General features: G+C 47.9%; 3 protein-coding genes across 33 annotated transcripts; 1 reads left to right on the forward strand and 2 right to left on the reverse strand.

The window, feature by feature from the left end:
* Positions 1–473: 473 nt before the first annotated feature.
* Positions 474–4,643, reverse strand: SCNM1 (sodium channel modifier 1). 23 transcript variants are annotated; one of them, XR_016236709.1, is made up of 8 exons: positions 4,416–4,636; positions 4,087–4,157; positions 3,768–3,856; positions 3,578–3,672; positions 3,371–3,459; positions 2,794–2,944; positions 1,829–1,907; positions 474–632 (listed from the first exon to the last, which is right to left on the reverse strand). XR_016236709.1 is itself a non-coding variant. In XM_089336692.1 (8 exons), the coding sequence occupies exons 1-8, from the start codon at positions 4,464–4,466 to the stop codon at positions 588–590; spliced, it is 717 nt and encodes a 238-aa protein (XP_089192818.1). In that variant the 5' UTR covers positions 4,467–4,636; the 3' UTR covers positions 474–587. The 23 variants fall into 23 exon arrangements, 16 of the variants coding, with proteins under 16 accessions (XP_089192818.1, XP_089192825.1, XP_089192826.1 ...); XR_016236707.1 differs by having other exon boundaries at positions 2,794–2,986; XM_089336692.1 differs by having other exon boundaries at positions 2,794–2,991.
* On the forward strand, positions 4,640–17,063 carry LYSMD1 (LysM domain containing 1). Of its 4 annotated transcripts, none has more exons than XM_008264017.5 (4): positions 4,640–5,071; positions 5,313–5,524; positions 15,129–15,472; positions 15,852–17,063. In XM_008264017.5, exons 2-4 carry the CDS (start codon positions 5,345–5,347, stop codon positions 15,988–15,990), a joined length of 663 nt encoding a protein of 220 aa, XP_008262239.3. In that variant the 5' UTR covers positions 4,640–5,071; positions 5,313–5,344; the 3' UTR covers positions 15,991–17,063. The 4 variants fall into 4 exon arrangements, with proteins under 4 accessions (XP_008262239.3, XP_008262240.3, XP_089192817.1 ...); XM_008264018.5 differs by having other exon boundaries at positions 4,656–5,078; XM_089336691.1 differs by having other exon boundaries at positions 4,930–5,198.
* TIPE2 (TNF alpha induced protein 8 like 2) lies at positions 17,062–19,761 on the reverse strand. 6 transcript variants are annotated; one of them, XM_070076691.2, is made up of 3 exons: positions 19,713–19,761; positions 18,863–18,892; positions 17,062–18,150 (listed from the first exon to the last, which is right to left on the reverse strand). In XM_070076691.2, the coding sequence occupies exon 3, from the start codon at positions 18,116–18,118 to the stop codon at positions 17,564–17,566; it is 555 nt and encodes a 184-aa protein (XP_069932792.1). In that variant the 5' UTR covers positions 18,119–18,150; positions 18,863–18,892; positions 19,713–19,761; the 3' UTR covers positions 17,062–17,563. The 6 variants fall into 6 exon arrangements, with proteins under 6 accessions (XP_069932792.1, XP_017200998.1, XP_008262236.1 ...); XM_017345509.4 differs by lacking the exon at positions 18,863–18,892 and having other exon boundaries at positions 17,062–18,123; XM_008264014.5 differs by lacking the exon at positions 18,863–18,892.
* Between the last annotated feature and the right edge of the window lie 1,058 nt (positions 19,762–20,819).

Consider the following 20,819-nt stretch of genomic DNA (forward strand, 5'->3'; position numbering starts at 1 on the left):
TAACCCCCAAGGGTTACTGCCAGTTCATCAAGGGATTATTTATACTCTGGGGATCAGCAGGCAGGGAGGTTCAGGTTACTAGGAGGAGGTGGGGGAGCGCCCTCCCTTGGTGTTCCCCATAACCCTGCCAATACCTTTAATCTCTCCTACCTTCACAGGATACTTAGCCTCAGCCTGGGTTTCAGATGTGGCCAGGCCCCCCGGGGCCTACCCACAGTTCTCATGTGATTGGAAGAGGAAAACTCTGAGTGGAGGTGGGGAAGGAGGCAGGCAACGTGAAGGGCAAAGACCTCTTTCCGACAGACTTATTAATAGGGCACCGGGCTGCATGCAGCTGACGCCTGGCAGGACTTTGGTAGAAGCTGGGGGAGGGGCTGGAAGTTTGGGGAGCTGTGTACATTACAGGAAAGATCAGCCAGGCTGAGAATGGACAGATCTAAAATCCTGAGATGGGACAAGGAACCAGACTCGAGGAAAGTTAGGCTCCCAGTGCCCACCAGTTTATTTATGAAATGAATGGGGAAAGAGAGTATCAGTCCAGGGGCAGATCAGGTGGTTCTTCTTCATCAGAGTCAAACTCAACATTTTCATCTTTTACCCATCGACCTCTTCCATCCGGGATCCATCCAGAGCTAGAAACATCAGAGAAAAACAACTGGTCAGGAAAAAGGTTTATTTTTTATTTATTTTTATTTTTATTTATATTTTATTTACTTATTTTTGACAGGTAGAGTGGACAGTGAGAGAAGAGAGACAGAGAGAAAGGTCTTCCTTTACCGTTGGTTCACCCTCCAATGCCTGCCGCAGCCAGTGTGCTGCGGCTGGCGCAGCGCGCTGATCCGAAGCCAGGAGCCAGGTGCTTCTCCTGGTCTCCCATGGGGTGCAGGGCCCAAACACTTGGGCCATCCTCCACTGACTTCCCTGGCCACAGCAGAGAGCTGGCCTGGAAGAGGGGCAACCGGGACAGAATCCGGCACCCTGACCGGGATTAGAACCTGGTGTGCCGGTGCCGCAGGCAGAGGATTAGCCTATTGAGCCCCGGTGCCGGCCAGGAAAAAGGTTTATTAAAAAGTCAGGGGGCCAGTGGCATGGCACAGTGGGTTAAAGCCCAGGCCTGCAGTGCCAGCATCCCATATGGGTGCCGGTTTGAGTCCCAGCTGCTCCACTTCTGATCCAGCTCCCTGCTAAGGCGTCTGGGAAAGCAGTAGAAGATGGCCCAAGTGCTTGGGCCCCTGAACCCACATGAGACCCAGAAGAAGCTCCTGGCTCCTGGCTTCAGACTGACACAGCTCCAGCCATTGTGGCCATTTGGGGAGTGGACCAGCAGATGGAAGACCTCTCTCTCCGTCTCTACCTCTCTCTGTAACTCTTTCAAATAAATAAAATAAATCTTTAAACAACAGTAAAATAAAAAGTCAGCAGTGAGGGGTCAGGGTTGTGGGGTAGGGAGCTAAGATGCCGCCTGTGATAGCAGCATCCCATATCAGAGCACTGTTTTCTAGTCCTACCTGCTCTGTTTCTGATCCAGCTATCCAGCTCCTAGTTAATGTACCTGGGAAAGCAGCAGAAGATGGCCCAAGTACTTGGACCCCTGCACCCATGTGGGAGACCCAGATGGAGTCCCAGGCCCCTGGCTTTTGACGTGGACCAGCTCTAGCCATTGCAGCCATTTAGGAAGTGAACCGGTGGATAGGAAATCTCTTTCTTTCTCTTTCTCTCTCTGTCACCCTCCTCTTCAAATAAATACATAAATCCCTTTCTTTTTTTAAGTTTTATTTATTTGAAAGACTTGGGGACGACATTATGGTGTAGCAGGTTAAACCACCACCTGGGATGCCAGCATTCCATATGAGCACTGGTTCGAGTCCTGGCTGCTCCACTTCTGATCCAGCTCCCTGCTAATGTGCCTGGGAAAACAGTGGAAGATGGCCCAATTACTTGTGCCCTGGGCCCCTGCCCAAGTACTGGACCTGGATGAAGCTCCTGGCTCCTGGCTTCAGCATGGCCCAGCCCTAGTCCTTGTGGCCATTTGGGGAGTAAGCCAGAAGATGGAAAACTTCCCTCTCTGCCTGTCCCTCTTTCTCTGTTCTCTGCCTTTCAAATCAATAAATAAATCTTAAAAAAGAGGACAGATAGATCTTCCATCTTTTGGTTTACTACCCAGAGGGCTACAACACGTGGGCCATCTTCCACTGCTTTTTCCAAGGCCACTAGCATGGAGCTGGATCAGAAGTGGAGCAGATGGAACTCAAACGGGTTGCCAATATGGGATGCCAGTGTTGCAGGAGGTAGCTTTACCCACTATGACACAATGCCTGCCCCAATAAATAAGTTTTTGGGCTGGCGCCACGGCTCAATAGGCTAATCCTCTGCCTTGCAGCGTTGGCACACCGGGTTCTAGTCCCAGTGGGGGCGCCGGATTCTGTTCCAGTTGCCCCTCTTCCAGGCCAGCCCTCTGCTGAGGCCTGGGAGTGCAGTGGAGGATGGCCCAACTGCTTGGGAGACCAAGAGAAGCACCTGGCTCCTGCCTTCGGATCAGCGCAGTGCGCCAGCCGCGGAGGCCATTGGAGGGTAAACCAACGGCAAAAAGGAAGACCTTTCTCTCTGACTCTCTCTCTCACTGTCCACTCTGCCTGTCAAAAATAAAAAATAAATAAATAAATAAATAAATAGAAAATAAATAAATATTTTTTAAATCAATTTTTAAATGGTAATAAAAAAATAGCCAAACAGGTCTGAAAAAGGATCAGAGAGAAAAGAGAAAATCCGAAGAAAGTGGTTTGGTGTACTTACCTTCGAAGAGTGAGGTAGTGATCCAGGGCCCGTCTTCTTGAGGGGCTCATAGGTGCAGGGGCTGAGACAGTTGCTGACTCCTTGGCCTGTGGGTCAGCCGCACTCTCAGGTTCCCTACTGATTTTCCCACTTTGGAGTTCCAGCTCTGCAGCTGATGGCAAAGGAGAACGAGAGACAGAGGAACCAGGAACTTCTGGTCTTGGTAGAGGAGAATAAAAAAACTGTAAAACCAATAAAAGGGCCCACTTTCTGGGACTCCCAACCCTTTAAAGCAGTGTCTCCTAAACTGTGTTCCTGAAGATATTGACGTGTTTTGCATAGAAAAAAATTTGGAATCATAAATTTGGGAAAGGCTAGCTTAAAATGTTTAAAGATGGTTATATGAAGACTTTGTAGAGCCCTTCAAATATACAACTATTCTTTAAGTCAGATTATAAAGTATCATTTCCAAACGTTTCTTAAAAATCAAAAATTATTTTTCCTGAAACAGCAATCAACATCCCCAGAACACTGGTATTCTTCAGTTTTAGAGCCATCATCTCCTTCCATCCTCTCCTGCCTTTCTCGCCCCACACACCTGTACTTGCGGCGGCAGCAACTGTTATAGTGGGGAGCTCTGTGCAGAGCACTCTGGGTGATAAGGCGAGTCTGGGTTAGCAGAGGAGCCTGGATGGAGACAGGAGACAGAGGCAGAGCCTTCAGAGCTGGAGGGAAACCAGGCCTTTCAAGCCCGGTGAATGCAGTGCGGCCCCACCTGGAACACACCCTGGCCCTCCCCAATTACTTCAACTGTGGTCTCTTCCCTCGATTCATTCTGCTGTCTTGGATTTTGCTCCACGTCCTTTCCTGGCTGTTTCTTTCCATAAAAAAGCTGCAGGCCTGAGGAGAGAGGGAGAGAGAATTACAAGCCTAACACTCAGAGTGGTCTGCAGAGATCTGGCTTATTTCTCTACACCGTCCTACTCCACACTTACTGGACAGATGTTTCTTGCCTGCACGGTGGGCAGTCAGCATGGCCAGGGTGTCCAGGACAGGTCGGTGAGGGCAGATGGCACATGCAAAGCTGGGGAGAGAAGAGGATGGCGGGTTCATGGGCAGGAAGGTGGGGATTTCCTGCCGCAGGACCCAACCTGTCCCAGCAGAACTTCCCAAAGTCCAACTCCAAGGTGTTCCAACCTCCACCACTTCCAGTCCTCACTTCTCTCCAAAGGCTCCTAGATACTGCTGATCACCTCCAGAGCTTGCTGCCTCTAACCACAGAGCCCTCGGGCTGGATCCGCTCCTCGCCCTCACCGTCCATCCCGTAACATCAGCGCCTCATCTTCCGGGATGTAACTGGCCAACAGGTCTCCCACTCTCCGTTTCTGCAGTGGGCAGAGGGCAGCGTCGGAACAGGGTCAGCGGGATGGGAGGGAAAGGAAAGGAATGGGCAGTAATGGGGCATAAGGACCACAGACAGCGATCATGAGGCGAAGAAGGGGCCGCTACCCCAGCTCTCGCGGGGCTGGTTCTCGGCGACATCACCGCCCCACCCCCAGCTGTTGCCAGAGCAACGAAACAAAGCTCCCGCAAGCCTTCGGAGGCGGCTGAGGTTACCCCGGAACCACTCTGCTTGCGCTTACTTTGAGCACATTGAGCTGACTCCAGTCGTCCCCTTCTCTCTTGAAAGACATCGCGAGTGCAGCTCCCAGAAATGATAAATTCCCTCGTAATCACTTCGCCGCTCCTTCAGGCCACCGTAGGAGAAGTGGCGCATCGTCTTGCCCCCTTCCGCTCTCTTTCCGGGCGGCCGCCGTACTTCCGGTGACGCCCCTCACGCACGCCCGGCGCGCCCGGAAATCCCGCCTCTCGCGCGCTGAAGAGAACTGCATTTCCTATGGTGCCCAGCGACTCCGCGATGCGAAGCCTTTTGGGAAATGAAGTTTTCTTTCAAAGAACTTGCCACTCCGCTGGATCCGGGGCCCTTGCATCTTGGCGGATTCGAAGCGTCTGAAGGAAAAAGAACCCTGATACGGACTCCGAATTTGAGGGTGTGACCCGTCTGACACGAACTGAGCGTTCTCTTGAGTGGAAAGTGTGCTACAAACTCGCAGTCTCCTCGCGCTTCGTCCGTCCGCGGCTCTGGAGTGGGCCTGATTTTTTTTTTTTTTTCCCAGACCCTAGCAGATGAGCCTTGGGACCGGACAGAGCTGCGATGTGGGGGCGCCCCGAGGCCGGGCTACTGGACTTGGGTGCAAACTGAGGAAAGAGTGTTGAGGAGGGTGTCCAGAATTCAAAGGTCAGAGGTCGGTGTAGCGAAGAGTTGTTGGAGGTCGAATGTCGGAGGGTGCTAAGGCGAGACAGCGAGGGACGGAATACTCAGGAGACAGATTGGTGGGAAGGGGCTTGGAGGGAGCAGAAGCTGCGTGAGTGTTGAGGGGGCGGGCACAGTGCCCAGGGAGGCGGGGAGTCTTAGGAGAGGAGAGGGGAAAGGGATCCCCAGAATATCCATTTCCAGATTTGGGTGCTGTCCCCCTCAGGTTGCAACTCCAGCTGTCAGCAGGGCGAGGAGATGGCTTCTCCCTCTAGACAGCCCCCTGTCGGGGGGTCAGGACTGCTTCAAGGTAGCCGGGCTCGTTCTTATGGAAGCCTGGTGCAATCGGCCTGCTCCCCAGTGAGGGAAAGACGCCTGGAGCATCAGTTGGAGCCCGGAGATACCCTGGCTGGACTAGCTCTCAAATACGGGGTGACGGTGAGTCTTCCAGGATTGGGGTGCCGACAGCCCGATAGAAGAGCTTTATTCCTCAGGAAAATATAGTCCTTGTAGGCAGACGCCCCTGCCGTTTTCCTGATTGTGTTGTGGTCTGTTCTGCTGTATCTTGTTTTCCCGTGTCAATGTTGCACTGTGTTTGGTACAGATCCTGCCCCACTATCCCAACAGAGAGGAGCCAACACTATGCTAGGGACTTTGCATCTGGTAGCCTATTGGAGCCTCACATCCCTGTCAAATAGATAGCTCTTTTCCCATCACACAGCTAGAAATAATTGAGGCTTAGATTGGTTAACCAGTCTGACTAAGGTCAAGTAATGTCAGAGTTGGGTTTCAAACAGATCTGTTTTTAAAGCCGGTAGTATTAACCACATAGAAAAATTCTAATTGAGAATGAGAAAGCATTCACAGCAAATAAAGCTGTTTTTTATTTTTTTTAAGATTTATTTTAAGAGTTACAGAGAGATAGAAGGAGAGTCAGATCTTCCATGCACTGGTTCACTCTCCAGATAAGCCACATTGGGACTGGGCTGGGGATCTCCCATGTGAGTGGCAGGGGCCCAAGGACTTGGGCCGTTTTACAGTGCTTTCCCAGGTGCATTAAAAGGGATCTGGATCAGAAGTGGAGCAGCCAGGTCTCGAACCAGCACCTATATGGGATGCCGGAACCATAGGCAGTGGCCTAACCGCTGTGCCACAGTGGCAGCTTACAGTGCTGGATTTTAGTTTTAAGTTCATAATGTGCCTGTCTTTTCTTGTGCTTTTTGCCTAATACTTTTATGTACTAAAGTGAAAAGCAGATGCTCCCCACACCAAGGAGTTCAGGTTATACATAGAGGAGATTTGATAGATGTAAAAATATGTTACATTAAAGTTGATGGGTTTCCCCCCGCAAATCTTGTTCCATCTCACACAAACAAATGCTGGGTTTAGCTAGCTTAAAATATTTTTGAACAATTTGCTTTTCTTTATTTGAGAGGCAGAGAGAGAGAGAGAGAGCACACGCTCCTAGTCACTGGTTTAGTCCTCCCAAATGCCAGCAGTGGCCAGGGAACTCTATTTTTTTTCCTTAATTTTTATTTATTTTTGTTTATATGAGGGAGAAAGAGTGTTAGCCAACATTTGTATACTTGATATATATATATATGTATGTATGTATATATAGATATATATGATTTTAAAAATTTATTTGAAAGAGCATTAGAGAAAGAGATGTCTTCCATTTGCTAGTTCAGGGTCCAAATGGCCACAACAGCCAGGGCTGGGCCAAGCTGAAGCCAGGAGTCAGGAATGCCATCCTGGTTTCTTATGTGAGTGGCAGGGGCCCAAGTACTTGCACCATTTGCTGCCTTCCCTGGCTTATTAGCAGGAAGCAGGATCAGAAGCAGAGTAGTTGGGACTTGAACTGGAACTCCAGTATGGGATGGCAGCATCACAGTCAGCAGCTTAACCTGCTGCACCACAGCACCAGCCCCTATACTTCCTATGTGTAAAGCACTGTGCTAACACTTTTGGGAAATAGAAACATAAATCGAGGCCGGCGCCGTGGCTAATTAGGCTAATCCTCCGCCTTGCAGCGCCAGCACACCAGGTTCTAGTCCCGGTCGGGGCGCCGGATTCTATCCCAGCTGCCCCTCTTCCAGGCCAGCTCTCTGTTACGGCCGGGGAGTGCAGTGGAGGATGGCCCAAGTGCTTGGGCCCTGCACCCACATGAGAGACCAGGAGAAGCACCTGGCTCCTGCCTTCAGATCAGCGCGATGCGCCGGCTGCAGCGTGCTGGCCGCGGCGGCCATTGGAGGATGAACCAACGGCAAAAAAAGGATGACCTTTCTCTCTGTCTCTCTCTCTCACTATCCACTCTGCCTGTCAAAAAAAAAAAAAAAAAAAAAAAACAAACAAACAAACAAACAAAACAAAACAAAACAAACCATAATCGTATGGTTGTTGTGTTCATGTAATTTGTAGTACCTTGGGAAATGGGTAGGGACACAAAAAAATGATTATAGGTTTCAATGTGGTAAGTTTGTAGCGGTATTAACAAAGAATAGAAAAATCAGAAAAAAATTTAGTTTCACTTCAAAGAGGGCAGGAGTGGCCGTTTAAGGCAGCCATCTCTAAGACCTTAAAAATACTTAGAACTTCTTCCTCTGTGCTCTCTTCTATAAACCTACAGTTGTTTACATTGTCTTTCCAACAGTCTATGTATTCCTTCAGAGTAGGAAGTATGTCTTGTCAACTTTATATCTCTAAAATATGGCGTAGTCCCCAGCATATAATATCTTAAAATATTTTCTAAGGTTAATTTATTTGAAAGACAGAATGAGAGAGAGACAGAATATTCTGTTCGCTGGTTTACTCCCACAACATTCAGGGCTGGGCCATGTAGAAGCCAGGAACCTGGAACCCTACCCATGTCTTCCACATGGGTGGCAGGGGTCCAAGCACTTGGGCCATCATCTGTTGCCCTCTCAGGTGCAATAACATGAAACTGGATCAGAAATGGAGCAGCCAGGACTAAAAATGGCATGCTGATATGGAACGCTGGTGTCACAAGTGGCAGCAGTTTAACCTGTTGCACTGTGCCAGCCCTAAAATGTAAATTAATAGAAGCGTGCATAGCATTTTAACACATGGAAATTGGGGGTGTAAGAGAGAGAACAGGGGCCAGTGCTGTGGCACAGTAGGCTAAGCTTCCACCTGCAACACCAGCATCCCATATAGGCACCAGTTCGTGTCCCGGCTGCTCCTCTTCTAATTCAGTTTGCTTATCGCCTGGGAAAGCAGTAGAAGATGACCCAAGTGCTTGGGCCCCTGCACCCAGGCAGGAGACCTGGAAGAAGCTTTGGATTGGCCCAGCTCCAGCGGTGGCAGCTATTGGGGAGTAAACCAGTGGATGGAAGACTTTTCTCTCTGTCTCTCCCTCTCTTTCTCTGTAACTCTACCTCTCAAATAAATAAATAAATAAATCTTAAAAAAAAAAAAAATTTAAAGGAGAGGGAATGGCCCTAAGCAAAGAAAGTGGGTTTGAAAATACTGGTCACCCTCTGGGTTTCACCAGGGGCTCATCAGTATGTAAAGAAAGGAAGTGGGCTGCCAGTGAATCAATAATAATTTATTGAGGCTTTATTTTTTTAAAAAAATTTTAATGTTATTTGTATATTCAGAAGGCAGTGATGGGGAGAGACAGAGAGAGATCTTCCAGCTACTGCTTCATTCTCCAGATGCCAGTAACAGCTGGGCCAAAGCCAAGAGCCAGGAACTCCATCCAGGTCTCCCACGTGGGTGGCAGGGACACAGGTATTTGGGGCATCATCCACTGCTTTCCCAGGTACATTAGCAGGAAGCTGGACCAGAAGCAATACACTCCTATATGGGATGCCAGCATTCCCTATTGATACAGCCCCCACCCATAGAGTGCTGAAACCTCTGAGTATAGGAAAGCTCGTCTGGTGAAGAAGAACTCTATTTAGGCTCTGGTTCCATTCTTCTGCTTACTAACTGAGTCACTTCCCCTTTGTGAGACTTCAGTTTCCCCACACCATTTGTAAAATGAGGAAAATGTATTAATGATAATTACTCAAGTTATTACCTACCTATCATTTAAGTAGTGCTTTTTCTTCTTTGTCGTCATCTTTTTGAAGATTTATTTATGTATTTGGATGTCAGAGTTACAGAGTAAGTGGGAGAGACAGAGAGAAAAAGAAAGATCTTCCATCCACTAGTTCACTCCTCAGGTGGCTGCAACAGCCGGGGGTGGGCCAAGTGGAGTCAGGAGCCAGGAGCTTCTTCCAGGTCTCCCACGTGGGTGACAGGGGTCCAAGCACTTGGGCCATTTCCTGCTGCTTTTCCCAGGGCATTAATAGGGAACTGGAGTGGAAGTGGAACAGCTGGGATGCAAATCAGGGCCCATATGGGATGCTGACATTACAGGCACGGGCTTTACCCACTATGCCACAACACCAGCCCCTCACAATTTTTTCTTAGTGCCATAAAGGCCTGTGTATAAGAGATGTCTGTCCATTCCCTGTGCTCACAGCAGAATAGATCTAATTGTAAAATGGTATTATAATCTAAAGTCCAGTTTGCTGACCAGACTCCTTGGTCACCTAATTCATATTATGTCCAGAGAAATTAGCATTTTCTTTAATGTCTTGGGATCAAGCTGTACACCCTAGTAGAGAGTCCCACAGAATAGAAAATCAGTTGCTCATCACAGCTCTCATTCTTGTCCCATCTGTGTCACCAAATGTGCTACTGGGGATCAGCTGCTCAGGGGTTCTTATCTTCACACAAGAAAGAATTCGGATGTGAGACAGAGTAACAGTAAGTGAGCTAGCAAAGTGGAGTGAAGAGAAATAATGAAGAGAATGCACCTGACAGACCAAGCAAGCATCTCAGGAAGGAACTGAGAGCCTTAAGCAATACTTAATAAGAGCCAGACTGCATATTATCTTTATAAAGGAGGTAGCTATAATTATTCTCATTTAAAGATGAAGAAACTGAGGGTTAGGGATGTAAGCTAATTTGTTGTAGACCACAAACTAATATAATTGGTGGAGCTATTAATGATACCATGCTGTCTCATTCTAAAACCCTCACTTAAAAAAAAACTAAGATAATTTATTTTTTATCAGTTCCTGTGTTACTGTGATATTAATACAAAGGGAACAGATTCCATGTAGTTCATAGATATAATTCTAAGAATAAATTGATATTTCCCTTCCTTCCTTCCTTCATCTCTCTCTCACTCTCTTTCTTAATTTTTGAGATAATGTATTTTTAATTTATATTATAATCAAAGGCCTAATGCTCCACTAAATAGAGTTCCACAAGGAAAAAGGAACACAGTTTAGCAGGAATATAGGCAAGGGCTATAAACAATAATCAAGTAAAAAGATGTCCATTTTGGGGCTGGCGCTTTGGCATAGCAGTAAAGCTGTCGCCTGCAGTGCCGGCATCCCATATGGGCGCCAGTTCAAGACCTGGCTGCTCCATTTCCAATCCAGCTCTCTGCTGTGGCCTGGGAAAGCAGTAGAAGATGGCCCAAGGCCTTGGGCCCCTGCACCCGCGTGGGAGACCTGGAAGAAGCTCCTGGCTCTTGGCTTTGGATTGGTGCAGCTCTGGCCATTGCAGCCAATTGAGGAGTGAACTAGCAGATGGAAGACCTCTCTCTCTCTCTCTGCCTCTCCTTCTCTCTCTGTGTAACTCTGACTTTCAAATAAATAAATCTTAAAAAAAAAAAAAAAGTCCATTTCAGGGCTGGGGTTGTGACATAGCAGGTTAAGCTACCACCTGTAATGCCAGCATCCCATGTGGCCACCGGTTTGTGTCCCAGCTACTCCACTTCCTTTTCAGCTCTCTGCTAATGTGTCTAGAAAAGCAGCAGAAGATGGCCCAAGTGCTTAAGCCCCTGCCACCCACCTGGGAGAACCAGGTGCCTTCAGTCTGGCCTAGCCCTGACCATTGCAGCCATTTAGGGAGTGAACCAGTAGATGGAAAATTTTTCCCCCACACCCCCCGTATAAAACATTTTTTAAAAATTAAAAGATAAGATTTATTTATTTGAAAGATAAGAGTTACACAGAGAGAAGGAGACAAAGAGAAGAGATCTTCCATCCATTTGTTTATTCCCCAAATGGCCACAACAGCCAAGGTTAGACGAGGCTGAAGCAAGGAGCCAGGAGCTTCATCAGGGTCTCCCACGTGGTGCAGGGGTCCAAGGACTTGGACCATCTTCTGCTGCTTTCCCAGGCACATTAGCAGGGAGCTGCATCAGAAGTGGAGCAGCCAGGACTCAAAACTCACCCATATGGGATGCCAGTGTTGCAGGCAGTGGCTTAACCCATTATGCCATAGCAGTGGCCCCCTATTTTATTTATTTTTTAACCTTTATTGATTGATTTGAAAGAGTTAAATATATAGAGAAAGATCAACCATCTGCCAGTTCAGTCCCCAGATGGCTGAAGCCAGGGGCCAGGAGCTTCATCTGGGCCTCCTGTGTACTTGGGCCATCTTCAGCTGATTTCCCAGGCTATTAGCAAGGATCTCGATCAGAAGTGGAGCAGCTGGGACACAACCAGTGCCGAGGCAGCAGCTTAACCAGCTACACCACAACTCCGGCTGCCCCCCACTCCTGGTTTTATTTTTAAACACATTATAGTAAGATTTTATTAGTCAAGTTTATTGTAATGATCTTTCCCAGAGTAGAAAGAGCTTTGATATTTCAACAAATAGCAGAAATATGACTATTCAAACTGGTGCCAATATTAGGTGAAGTTTTAGTAAAACTGACTGGTTTCAATCTTAAAATACCGATATATCTGTGGTTTCTGTATTTTAGTATCTGATTTAATTCATAAAGCGATAATGAGGACTGTCATGTGCCAGGTTCGGTGGGCTGCTAAGGAGCACCTTGCAGACACAGAGATGGCAGTCATCATCCCTGCTCTTTTTATTTTTTTTAAAGATTTATTTATTTATTTAAAAGGCAGTTACAAAGAGGCAGAGACAGAGAGAGAGGTCTTCCATCTGATGGTTCACTCCCCAATTGGCTGCAATGGCTGGAGTTGTGCAGATCTGAAACCAGGAGCCAGGAGCTTCTTCCAAGTCTCCCACGTGGGTGCAGGGGCCAAAGGAGTTGGGCCATCTTCCACTGCATTCCCAGGCCATAGCAGAGAGCTGGATTGAAAGAAGAGCAGCCAGAACTAGAACCGGCGCCCATATGGGATGCCAGCACTTCAGGCCAGGGCATTAACCCGCTGAGCCACAGCGCCAGCCCCCATCCCTGCTCTTAAAGGATTCACAGGTTTTAGGAAAGATAAATATCCAGTGAGGTGCATAACAATATAATAGGGTAAGTATTATGGCAGTTATTATAGTGTGCATTTGAAGTCGTGAAGAAAGCAACACAAAGGGGGTGGTAGTTATGAGTAGAAGTTTACCAAGCACAGAAGAGTAAGGAAGCATTTCAGACAAAATGAACAGGATGAATAAAGACACAAAAATGTGAAAGGGCATGGAATGTTAAAAGAGAAATAAAAACTTCAAGAGAGCAAAATATATATAAGTGGCAGAGAGAGAGATGAGACTATATATTTCTTGTGGGGGCTTGATTGAGAAAATCCTTGAATGCTAATTTAGATCTCATCTTTTAGCAAGGAGGAGCTACAGAAAGGTTATAAGTAGGCTAATGGATTAATCAGATACATTTTTCTAGAAAGATAGTTGTCAAGAGGAGGATGAGTAGAAACAGAGAAAGACCAGCTAAAGTATTGAATAACCCAGATGAGAAATATGAGGTGGGGCTGGCACTGTGGCCACCGCCTGCAGTCCCATGTCGACACTAGTTTGAGTCCTGGCTGCCCCACTTTCAATCCAGCTCCCTGCTAATGTGCCTGGGGAAGCAACGGAGAATGGCCCAAGTCCTTGAGCCCCTGCACCCACGTGGGATACCTAGAGGAAGCTCCTGGGTCCTAGCTTTGGATCGGCCCAGCTCCAGCTTTGTGGACATCTGAGGAATGAACCAGTGGAGGGAAGACCTCTCTCTGTGTGTCTCTACCTTTCTGTAACTCTGTCTTTCAAATAAATAAAATAAATCTTTATGAAAAAAAGTAGAATAATCAGGTCTGAAACTGGTACCCAAGAAGGTTTAACCTGCTGTGCCACAACACGGGCCTCAAGGGATATTTATAAAGCACTTTTGTTGACTATTTTGGTATGGGTAATGAAAAAAAGTATGAGTTGAGGATGCCATTGACATTTCTATTTGAGAAATTAGGTAGATGGTGATGCCAGTCACTGTACTCAGTGATTAATAAATTATTTCAAAATAAATATTGAAAGAATGAAATTACAGTGTGAAAAGCATTCCTATGAGTGAAATGACCCAGGATTCTGGTTCTAACTCTGTCATTAACTTGTCAGATAATCTTAGGCAAATAGTTTAACCTCTCTGGCCCTCAGTTCCTCATCTTTAACAGTGACTTTTTTTTTAAGGTTGATTTTACTTATACGAAAGGCAGAGTTATGGGGTGGAGGGAGAGAGACAAAGAGAGAAGGTTCTTCTATCTGCTGGTTCACTCCCCAAAGGACCTCAACATCCAGGACTGGACCAGGCCAAAGCCAAGAGCCTGGAATTACATCTGGGTCTCCCATGTGAGTGGCAGGGGTCCCAGTACTTGGACCATCCTCTGCTGCTTTCCCAGGCACATTAGCAGGGAGCTGGATCAGAACTGGAGCAGCTGGGACTCAAGCAAGCACTCATAGATGCTGGCATTATGGGCAGCAGCTTAACCTGTCACAACACCAGCCCCAACAGTGATTCTTAAAAGGGGTCCACAAGATCAAAACTATTTTCATAGTAATAATAAGACATTATTAACCTTTTTCATTCTCATGATATTCTGAGTGCACAGTGATTTTCAGGGGCAGCATGATGTGTAATATTGTTAATAGATTGTAGAAGCAAACACAGCAATCCTGTTATCTTCTTAGACATTAAAGTTATTTGTAAAAATTCAAAACATTGGGGCCAGTGCTGTGGCATACTGGGTATAGCTGCCACCTGAAGTGCTGGCATCCCTATGGGTGCCAGTTCGAATCCCAACTGCTCTACTTCCAATCCAGCTCCCTGCTAATGTGCCTGGGAAAACAGTGGAAGATGGCCCAAGTCCTTGGGCCCCTGCACCCACATGGGAGACCTGGAAGAAGCTCCTAGCTCCTGGCTTCAGATTGGCTGAACCCCGGTCATTGCACCCATTTGGGGAATGAACCAGTGGATGGAAGACCTCTCTTTCTCTCTCTCTGCCTCTCTATAACTCTGCCTGTCAAACAAATAATCTTTTTTAAAAAATTCAAAACATTGCTTCTCGCTACATTTTTTGTTTTGTTTTGGAAAAATATAGTGATTTTCATTAAAATATGTATATTAACATTTAATGGGGAGGTTAGCACTGTGGCGTAGTGGGTTAAGCTGCTGCCTGCCGTGCCAGCATCCCATATGGGTGCTGCTTCGATTCTTGGCTGCTTCGCTTCCGATCCAGCTCCCTGCTAATGTGCCTAGGAAGCAGTGAAAAATGGTCCAAATGCTTGGGTTCCTATACCTACATGGGAGACCTGGATGAAACTTCTGGCTCCTGGGCTTCTGGTTCCTGGCTTCAGTCTGGCCCGGCTCCAGGCACTGTGGCCATTTGTGGAGTAAACCAGCAGATGGAAGATCTCTCTCTCGATCTCTCTCTCTCTCTCTCTGTAACTACCTTTCAAATAAAAAAGTAAATCTTTTAAAAAATGTAAAGGGTTCATTATTTTTAAATAAATACTTAACAATTTTATAATATTTTAAATACTAACAGCTTCTAAATAAATAAAAGCTTTTTTTTTCTATAATTTTTAAAAGGTAAAGAGACCCTAAAGCCAAAAAAGGTAAAAGCTGCTGATCTGTAAAATAGAAGTGATTTCAGCCCTTTGTACTTGGGCATGGTTGTTGTGGGGCCAGATACGATTCTATACAATCACTTTAAAAAGCTTGAGCTGCTACATGAGATCAGTCATTATTACCATCATTAATTTTGGTGCCTTTTTTTAAAAGATGGAACAGATTAAGCGTGCAAACCGCCTTTATACAAATGACTCCATCTTCCTGAAGAAAACCCTCTACATCCCCATCCTGACAGAGCCCAGAGACCTGTTCAATGGTTTGGATTCTGAGGAAGAGAAGGATGGAGAGGAAGATGTACACCCAAATAAGGATGACGTCTGGCCACACCCAGCTGAGAGGAAGAAACAAGAGACAGGTGCAGGACGTGCCAATGGTGAAGTCCTCCCCACACCCACCCAGGACCTCTCTGCCTCTGACTTCCTTAAGAAGCTGGATTCACAGATCAGCCTGTCAAAGAAAGCTGCTGCTCAGAAGCTGAAAACGAGGGAAAGCAGGTGAATCTCACGTGGTTCCTGGGAGTTCTCCCAGAGACTCCGTCTTGCCCAGCCGCTGGTACAAATAAGTAAGCACAGCACCCACAGAAACAAGGTGACCCTTTCTGCCAGGTGGCCCCAAGACCAGAAGCAGAGCCAGTGGCTGCTGGAGTGGGTAGAGGCAACAGGAAAGTGGGTTCTGTGTTCTCTTTGGAGTAAGACAGGTGACGCTTTCTGGTGATTCGTGAAGGAGCGTTAGGGTTGATTTATCACAGAGTATTGAGTCTTCACCCTAGAAGCAACCCGTTCAGCTATTAGGTGAGGAAGATGGCTTCCCCTGTTCCTCTCACTTGGCCCATTTGCAGGTTCTTCCCTTGACCTGGCATTCTCTCCCCTACAGGGTACCTGGGGAGGATGCAGGCCTCCATCTGAACTCCCCTCGGATGCAACAACGAGCAGTCCTAGGTCCTGTGCCACTGACCCGGACCTCTCGGACCCAGACACTACGGGACCAGGAGGATGAAATCTTCAAGCTCTGATGTCCCCAGAACTGGTTGAGAGAAGCAGTGTGTTGAAGGAGCAACTTGAGGGGGAGAGGAGCCTGAGGTGAGGCTCAAGAACATGGCTTCCCAGCTCGCCTCTCAACTCCTGCCACCTTCCCCAGCCCCCTTGCCTATCAAGAGTTCGTTGACCTGGGGCATTTTTATTGGCAAGAGTAGGGGGTGGGTACTAGACCTCTTCCTGGTTCTTGGGCTGAACCTAGACTTGTCCCTTAGATTCAAAAGGCTCCTTTTACACCCTTGCTGCCTTCCCTACCCGGTTACCATTCCCTGTCGTTAGAGCAGGGAAGCAGAGACTCCCCCTCAACTTCCTCCTATCTCCAGTGATGTCACATAAGTTATTTGGTGCTATATTCAAGTAATATTTATTTGTTTTATCTTATTCCTTCCCATTGTTAGCTGACAAGTGAGATTTTGATAGCCCCTTGGTGGGGGACGTCTGTGAACAGTGAGCCAGTGACTGCTGGCTCCCCACCTCCTTAGTCAACCATGTTCCTGGGACTGGGGCAGCCAGTGAACTAGTGCTGCCGCCAAGAATGGCAGGCTGTGCCGGGCCTTCTCCCCACTGGCAAAGGACTTACGCTCAGTCTTGACTGAGCAGCTCCCCGTAACTTTCACAACTCTCACTCTGAGGAAAAGCAGAGTGGAGGGAGGGGCCTGAACTCTCCATTCCACCAGTTCACCTTTCTGATGTGTTCCTCTCCTCAGCCTGTCCTGGGGCTGAGAGATGGAAGAAGGAACGACGGGGTTTGAAGAGGGGAACAGCTGGGGGAGTCTCTTTGTTATGCGCCTTCCCCAGTAGAGCCCACATGTCTATCCCTTGCTCCTCACTGCATAGTTATTTGCAATTTGTAGCACTGACCTGCAGTACAGTTTGTTTGTTTCTTAAACAGAAGAAGTAGGCAAGGGTACCCCAGTGATGCTGGAAAATATGCCTCAGTCTCCTGTATGGAAATGGTAAGAGGTGAGATAAGTGGTGTTTACATCCCTCCTTTCCTGTGCTGATCACAAGGTCTAAGAAGCTGGAGATATTAAACATTGAGCCCTGTGCATGTTCTAGTAGTTTTATTTCCCCTCCCTGTGAAAGTCTCCCCTGCCCTAGCCCGCTTTCTTGCACTTTGAACAGAGCTTCTGGAATCTTCCTAGTTGGAGGATGAGGAAGTCTCTAAAGATCACCCTCTCCCTTCTGTTTTTAGTGTCCCCAGAGGGGATACATAGGCTGTGCCCCCTTCCCCTGAGTCATAGGCTTGGGGGCTTCCCTGTTTCAGATGTCCCTTATTGGAGAAATAGAGACCCAAGTTTCACTTCACCTTTTTCAGGCAGCTTTGTTTCTTCTCCAGGGGCTGGAGAGGGAGAGAGACCTCACCCTTCAGCATTGCTCCTTCTCCAACAGCTTGAGAGTGAAATGTTCTCTGAGTCAAAAACACTCTGGGGAAAGAATGAAGCCTGAGGATTGAGAAGCATTAGTGCCGAGGAGCAGGGTTAGCAAGCCCTTTGTCTGTTCTCTCAGTCAGCCATTTTGCCCAGGTGGAAGTCGCTAGGGTGAGGACTCTCAGAGCTTCCCCTCCTCCAGCAGCTTCCTGAGCCCATCACAGATCTTGCCAAGGTGCTGAGTGAAGTCAGGGCCATAGAGGGCAGTGAGGAGGCCTGGGTCAGAGAAGTGATCGAACACGTGGCGGATGCGGCCATGTGACTTGGGCGTGAGATGGTTCTCTACCAGCTCCAGCAGCACATCCCGGCACTCAGTCAGCAGGCCAGCCAGCACAGCGGCCTCAAAGGTGAAGTCCACCTCGCCAAAGCTAAGGGCCGTCATGGCACCCTGCCTCAGCTTCTGGCGAAAGCGGGTAGCCAGGGCCAGCTCACTGGGGCCAAAGCAGCCACTGCGGTGCAGCACGGCCACCTTGACAGCCACCTTGATGAGGTCCTTGATGACTCGCTGGGCCTGGGGCCGGCTGTGTGTGTACTCTTTGGACACACGGTAGAGCTCATCCAGCACCTCGCTGCTTGTCTCATCGATGAAGAGATGAGCTGCAGACCGGCCCACCATCTTACTCAGTAGCTTCTTCTCTGCTTGCAGTGCCAAACTCTTTGAGCTGAAGGACTCCATGGTTCCTGGGGGGTGGGGTATGTGACCAGTCACTAGAAGAAAGGCCACAAGCTTCCTTAGAAACAGAGAAATGGCTTTTCCCCTTTCTGTTGCTTCTTTGGTTTCTGTCTCATCATCATCTTTGTCAACTTTCCCCCGCAGGCCCGCTCAGTGCTCTGTCTTGCTGCTGCCTGGGTCCTTTAGTGCTGTAGGAAATCTTGCTCTCCACAGTAGCGCAAGCAGCAATGACAGCTGTGGCTAGAGGAATATGGGCACACAGGAGGCTGGCCTACCACGAGGGGTAGGAGGCTGCCACAGTGCAGAAGAGAGGGCCTACCTGCAGATAACCTCACAGCTACCATTTCTGCACACAGAATGTATACCCTACATCTATGATAGTATAGAAATTACTATCCTTGTTTTACAGCTCAGCAAACTGTATCTTAGGTCAAATAATTTACCTGTGATCAAACACAACTGTTTTTCTGACTCCAAAAACCTATGTCAGCTACAGTGCTGTACTGCCTTAAAGAAATAAGACACATATTCATGGGTGTCAAATGTCCTAATCACTGACATTTGCTGAGAGCCACTGTGAGCCAAGTGCTTTATATGCATTATGTGTCTCCCCAATCCTCTGTAAGGTAGATAATCCCATTCTGCAATGAGAAAACTGAAGCTAAGCAAAATTAAACAACTTGGCCAAAGATACTAGTAAATGATAGCAATGGCCTTCAAATCAAACAATCTAAAGAAATCTCTTACCCAGAATGCTCTCGGTGATGTTGGCACACACTGAGGAAGTGGGAGAAACAAGTGGTCTAAGGTCTTCTGCTGGGCTGAACCCAGGACCCGCCTGGCAGCGTAGCTGCTGCGCATGCCCATGGTTCTCGCCCCGTGGTCTTTGCCTGAGGTTCCTCTGGTTGTTTTGCTTCTTACTTCCCCCTCCCCTGCCCTGCAGGATGTGGCTGTGACCGCAGTGAGGAGCAGCCTCGCCCTCTCCCCCAAACCAAAATAGGAGCCAGAAGAGGCAGGGGAGAGATGACATGGTGGGGTTCTTCCCCACCTGACTGACTCCAGTGGGAAGCTGGAGCCTTGCTTTGTCCAGCTCGCCTAGGACTTTTGGGGCCACGTTCCACGGCCGGAAGAGGAGATTGCTCCATGGGAGCTTTCCTTCCTCCTTGGCCTTCCTGTTACCCAGCTCTCCCCTGTCCTGTTGCTATCTCGTGTTTGGTTCACTGTCCTCTCTCTGCCTCCTGTTTCAGTCTCCCTTTTTCTATCATCCGAGTCCTCCCTGTGATCCTCTGGCTTGGCCTTGCTCTCCCACTGCTCCTGACTCCTCTAGCTCCATGTTGCCTAAGAGTCCCTTACATCTCTGAGCACTCTGTCACTGACCCACATCCACATGTCTCTTAGCCCTGCCCACCATCCCCATCCCAGATGAAATCTTTGTTGTAGAAGCTGCTTAGCCCCAGGGAAAACCAAGCTGTACTGGGAACCCACGACTTCTACAAGTGAAAGATTCACAAAATGGAAAGCTAAGGCAGAAAGAGCCAGAAGTCTTCTGCCACCATCACCCTTAAAACCTACCCTTCTGTCTTTGTCGGCCCCTCACCTGCTGTCCTTTGGGTGCCAGTCTTGCCTTGGATGTTCCCGGAGAGCACACAGAATGGAGAAGCTTCTAAGTGAGAGGCCCTTTGGCCAGGCCCCACCCCTTAGGCCCCGCCTACCTACTCTGCTCAACCTCCGGTTCATCACTGCTGTCACCCAAGGTCTGTGGCCCAAGAACACCCTAGAAATAAGACAAAGGTCGAAAGGAGTGGAATTTAGTAGGAAAAAGTCTTGATTCTTTGAGACGGGGAGGAGGGATTACACATCCCCTGTTCCCAAATTGTTTCTTTCCTTCATGCCTTGTTCCTCGAGATCCTGTTCTTGTATTTTTGTGGTCCTGGGAAAACATAAATTTCATATTTCCGGAGTGTGGTTCAGTGAACAAAGTTCTGAAGATTTAAAGGTGGTGCTGTGGGGTAACGTTAGCATAAGCATCTTCTTTCAGTGGCTGGCAGGGAAGGATTGCATGGACAGCCCCAGCCCTGGAGAAAGGAACATACCATCAGCAGGGCTGATGAGCCGTATGTGACCAGCAGATGTCAGCACAGCACCAGATCACTAGCTTTGCAGCTGCTAAACTAAAAGGATTTTAAATGAGACTAAGTCTGTAATTGAGTGAGGAAGAAATACTCATATTTACTATCCAAAATCTGACAGGATGGCCAGGGATAAGCACAGATAAGTGTAATACATGTCAAATGATGTCATTAACTCTAACAGAGGCTTAAAAAATTATGAGGGGCTTGGCATGGCACCACTAGTTAAGCTACTGCTTATAATGCCAGCATCCCATGTCAGAGTGCCTCTTTCCTTTTTAAAATATATATTTATTTATTTGAAAGGCAGAGTTAGACATAAAGAGGGAGCCAGAGAGATCTTCCATCCACTGGCTCACTCCCTGATGGCTCTAGTGGCAGTGGTTGGGCAAAACTGAAGCCAGGATCCAGGAACTCCCTCCAGAGTCTCCCATGTGGGTAGCAGGGAGCCAAGCACTTGGGCCATCTTCTGCTGCTTTCCCAGGTGCATTAGTAGGGAGCTGGACTGAAGTGGAGCAGCCAGGAGTTGAACAGGTAATCATATGGAATGCTGGCATCATATCACAGGCGTGGCC

Source organism: Oryctolagus cuniculus, chromosome 7 (assembly GCF_051225735.1).
Source record: "Oryctolagus cuniculus isolate XC-2025 breed Fujian yellow rabbit chromosome 7, ASM5122573v1, whole genome shotgun sequence".
Lineage (NCBI taxonomy): Eukaryota > Metazoa > Chordata > Mammalia > Lagomorpha > Leporidae > Oryctolagus > Oryctolagus cuniculus.

Bases quoted from the DNA above. Each gene is read 5' to 3' on its own strand.
- SCNM1 (XM_089336692.1), bottom strand. From the start codon at position 4,466: ATGTCTTTCAAGAGAGAAGGGGACGACTGGAGTCAGCTCAATGTGCTC. The intron at 3,857-4,086 runs GTGAGGGCGAGG...TTCTCTCCCCAG, and splicing joins CTGATGTTACGGGATGGACG to CTTTGCATGTGCCATCTGCC. The intron at 3,673-3,767 runs GTAAGTGTGGAG...CTCTCTCCTCAG, and splicing joins AGGCAAGAAACATCTGTCCA to GCCTGCAGCTTTTTTATGGA.
- LYSMD1 (XM_008264017.5), top strand. From the start codon at position 5,345: ATGGCTTCTCCCTCTAGACAGCCCCCTGTCGGGGGGTCAGGACTGCTT. The intron at 5,525-15,128 runs GTGAGTCTTCCA...TTTTTTTAAAAG, and splicing joins CTCTCAAATACGGGGTGACG to ATGGAACAGATTAAGCGTGC. The intron at 15,473-15,851 runs GTGAATCTCACG...TCTCCCCTACAG, and splicing joins CTGAAAACGAGGGAAAGCAG to GGTACCTGGGGAGGATGCAG.
- TIPE2 (XM_017345509.4), bottom strand. From the start codon at position 18,118: ATGGAGTCCTTCAGCTCAAAGAGTTTGGCACTGCAAGCAGAGAAGAAG.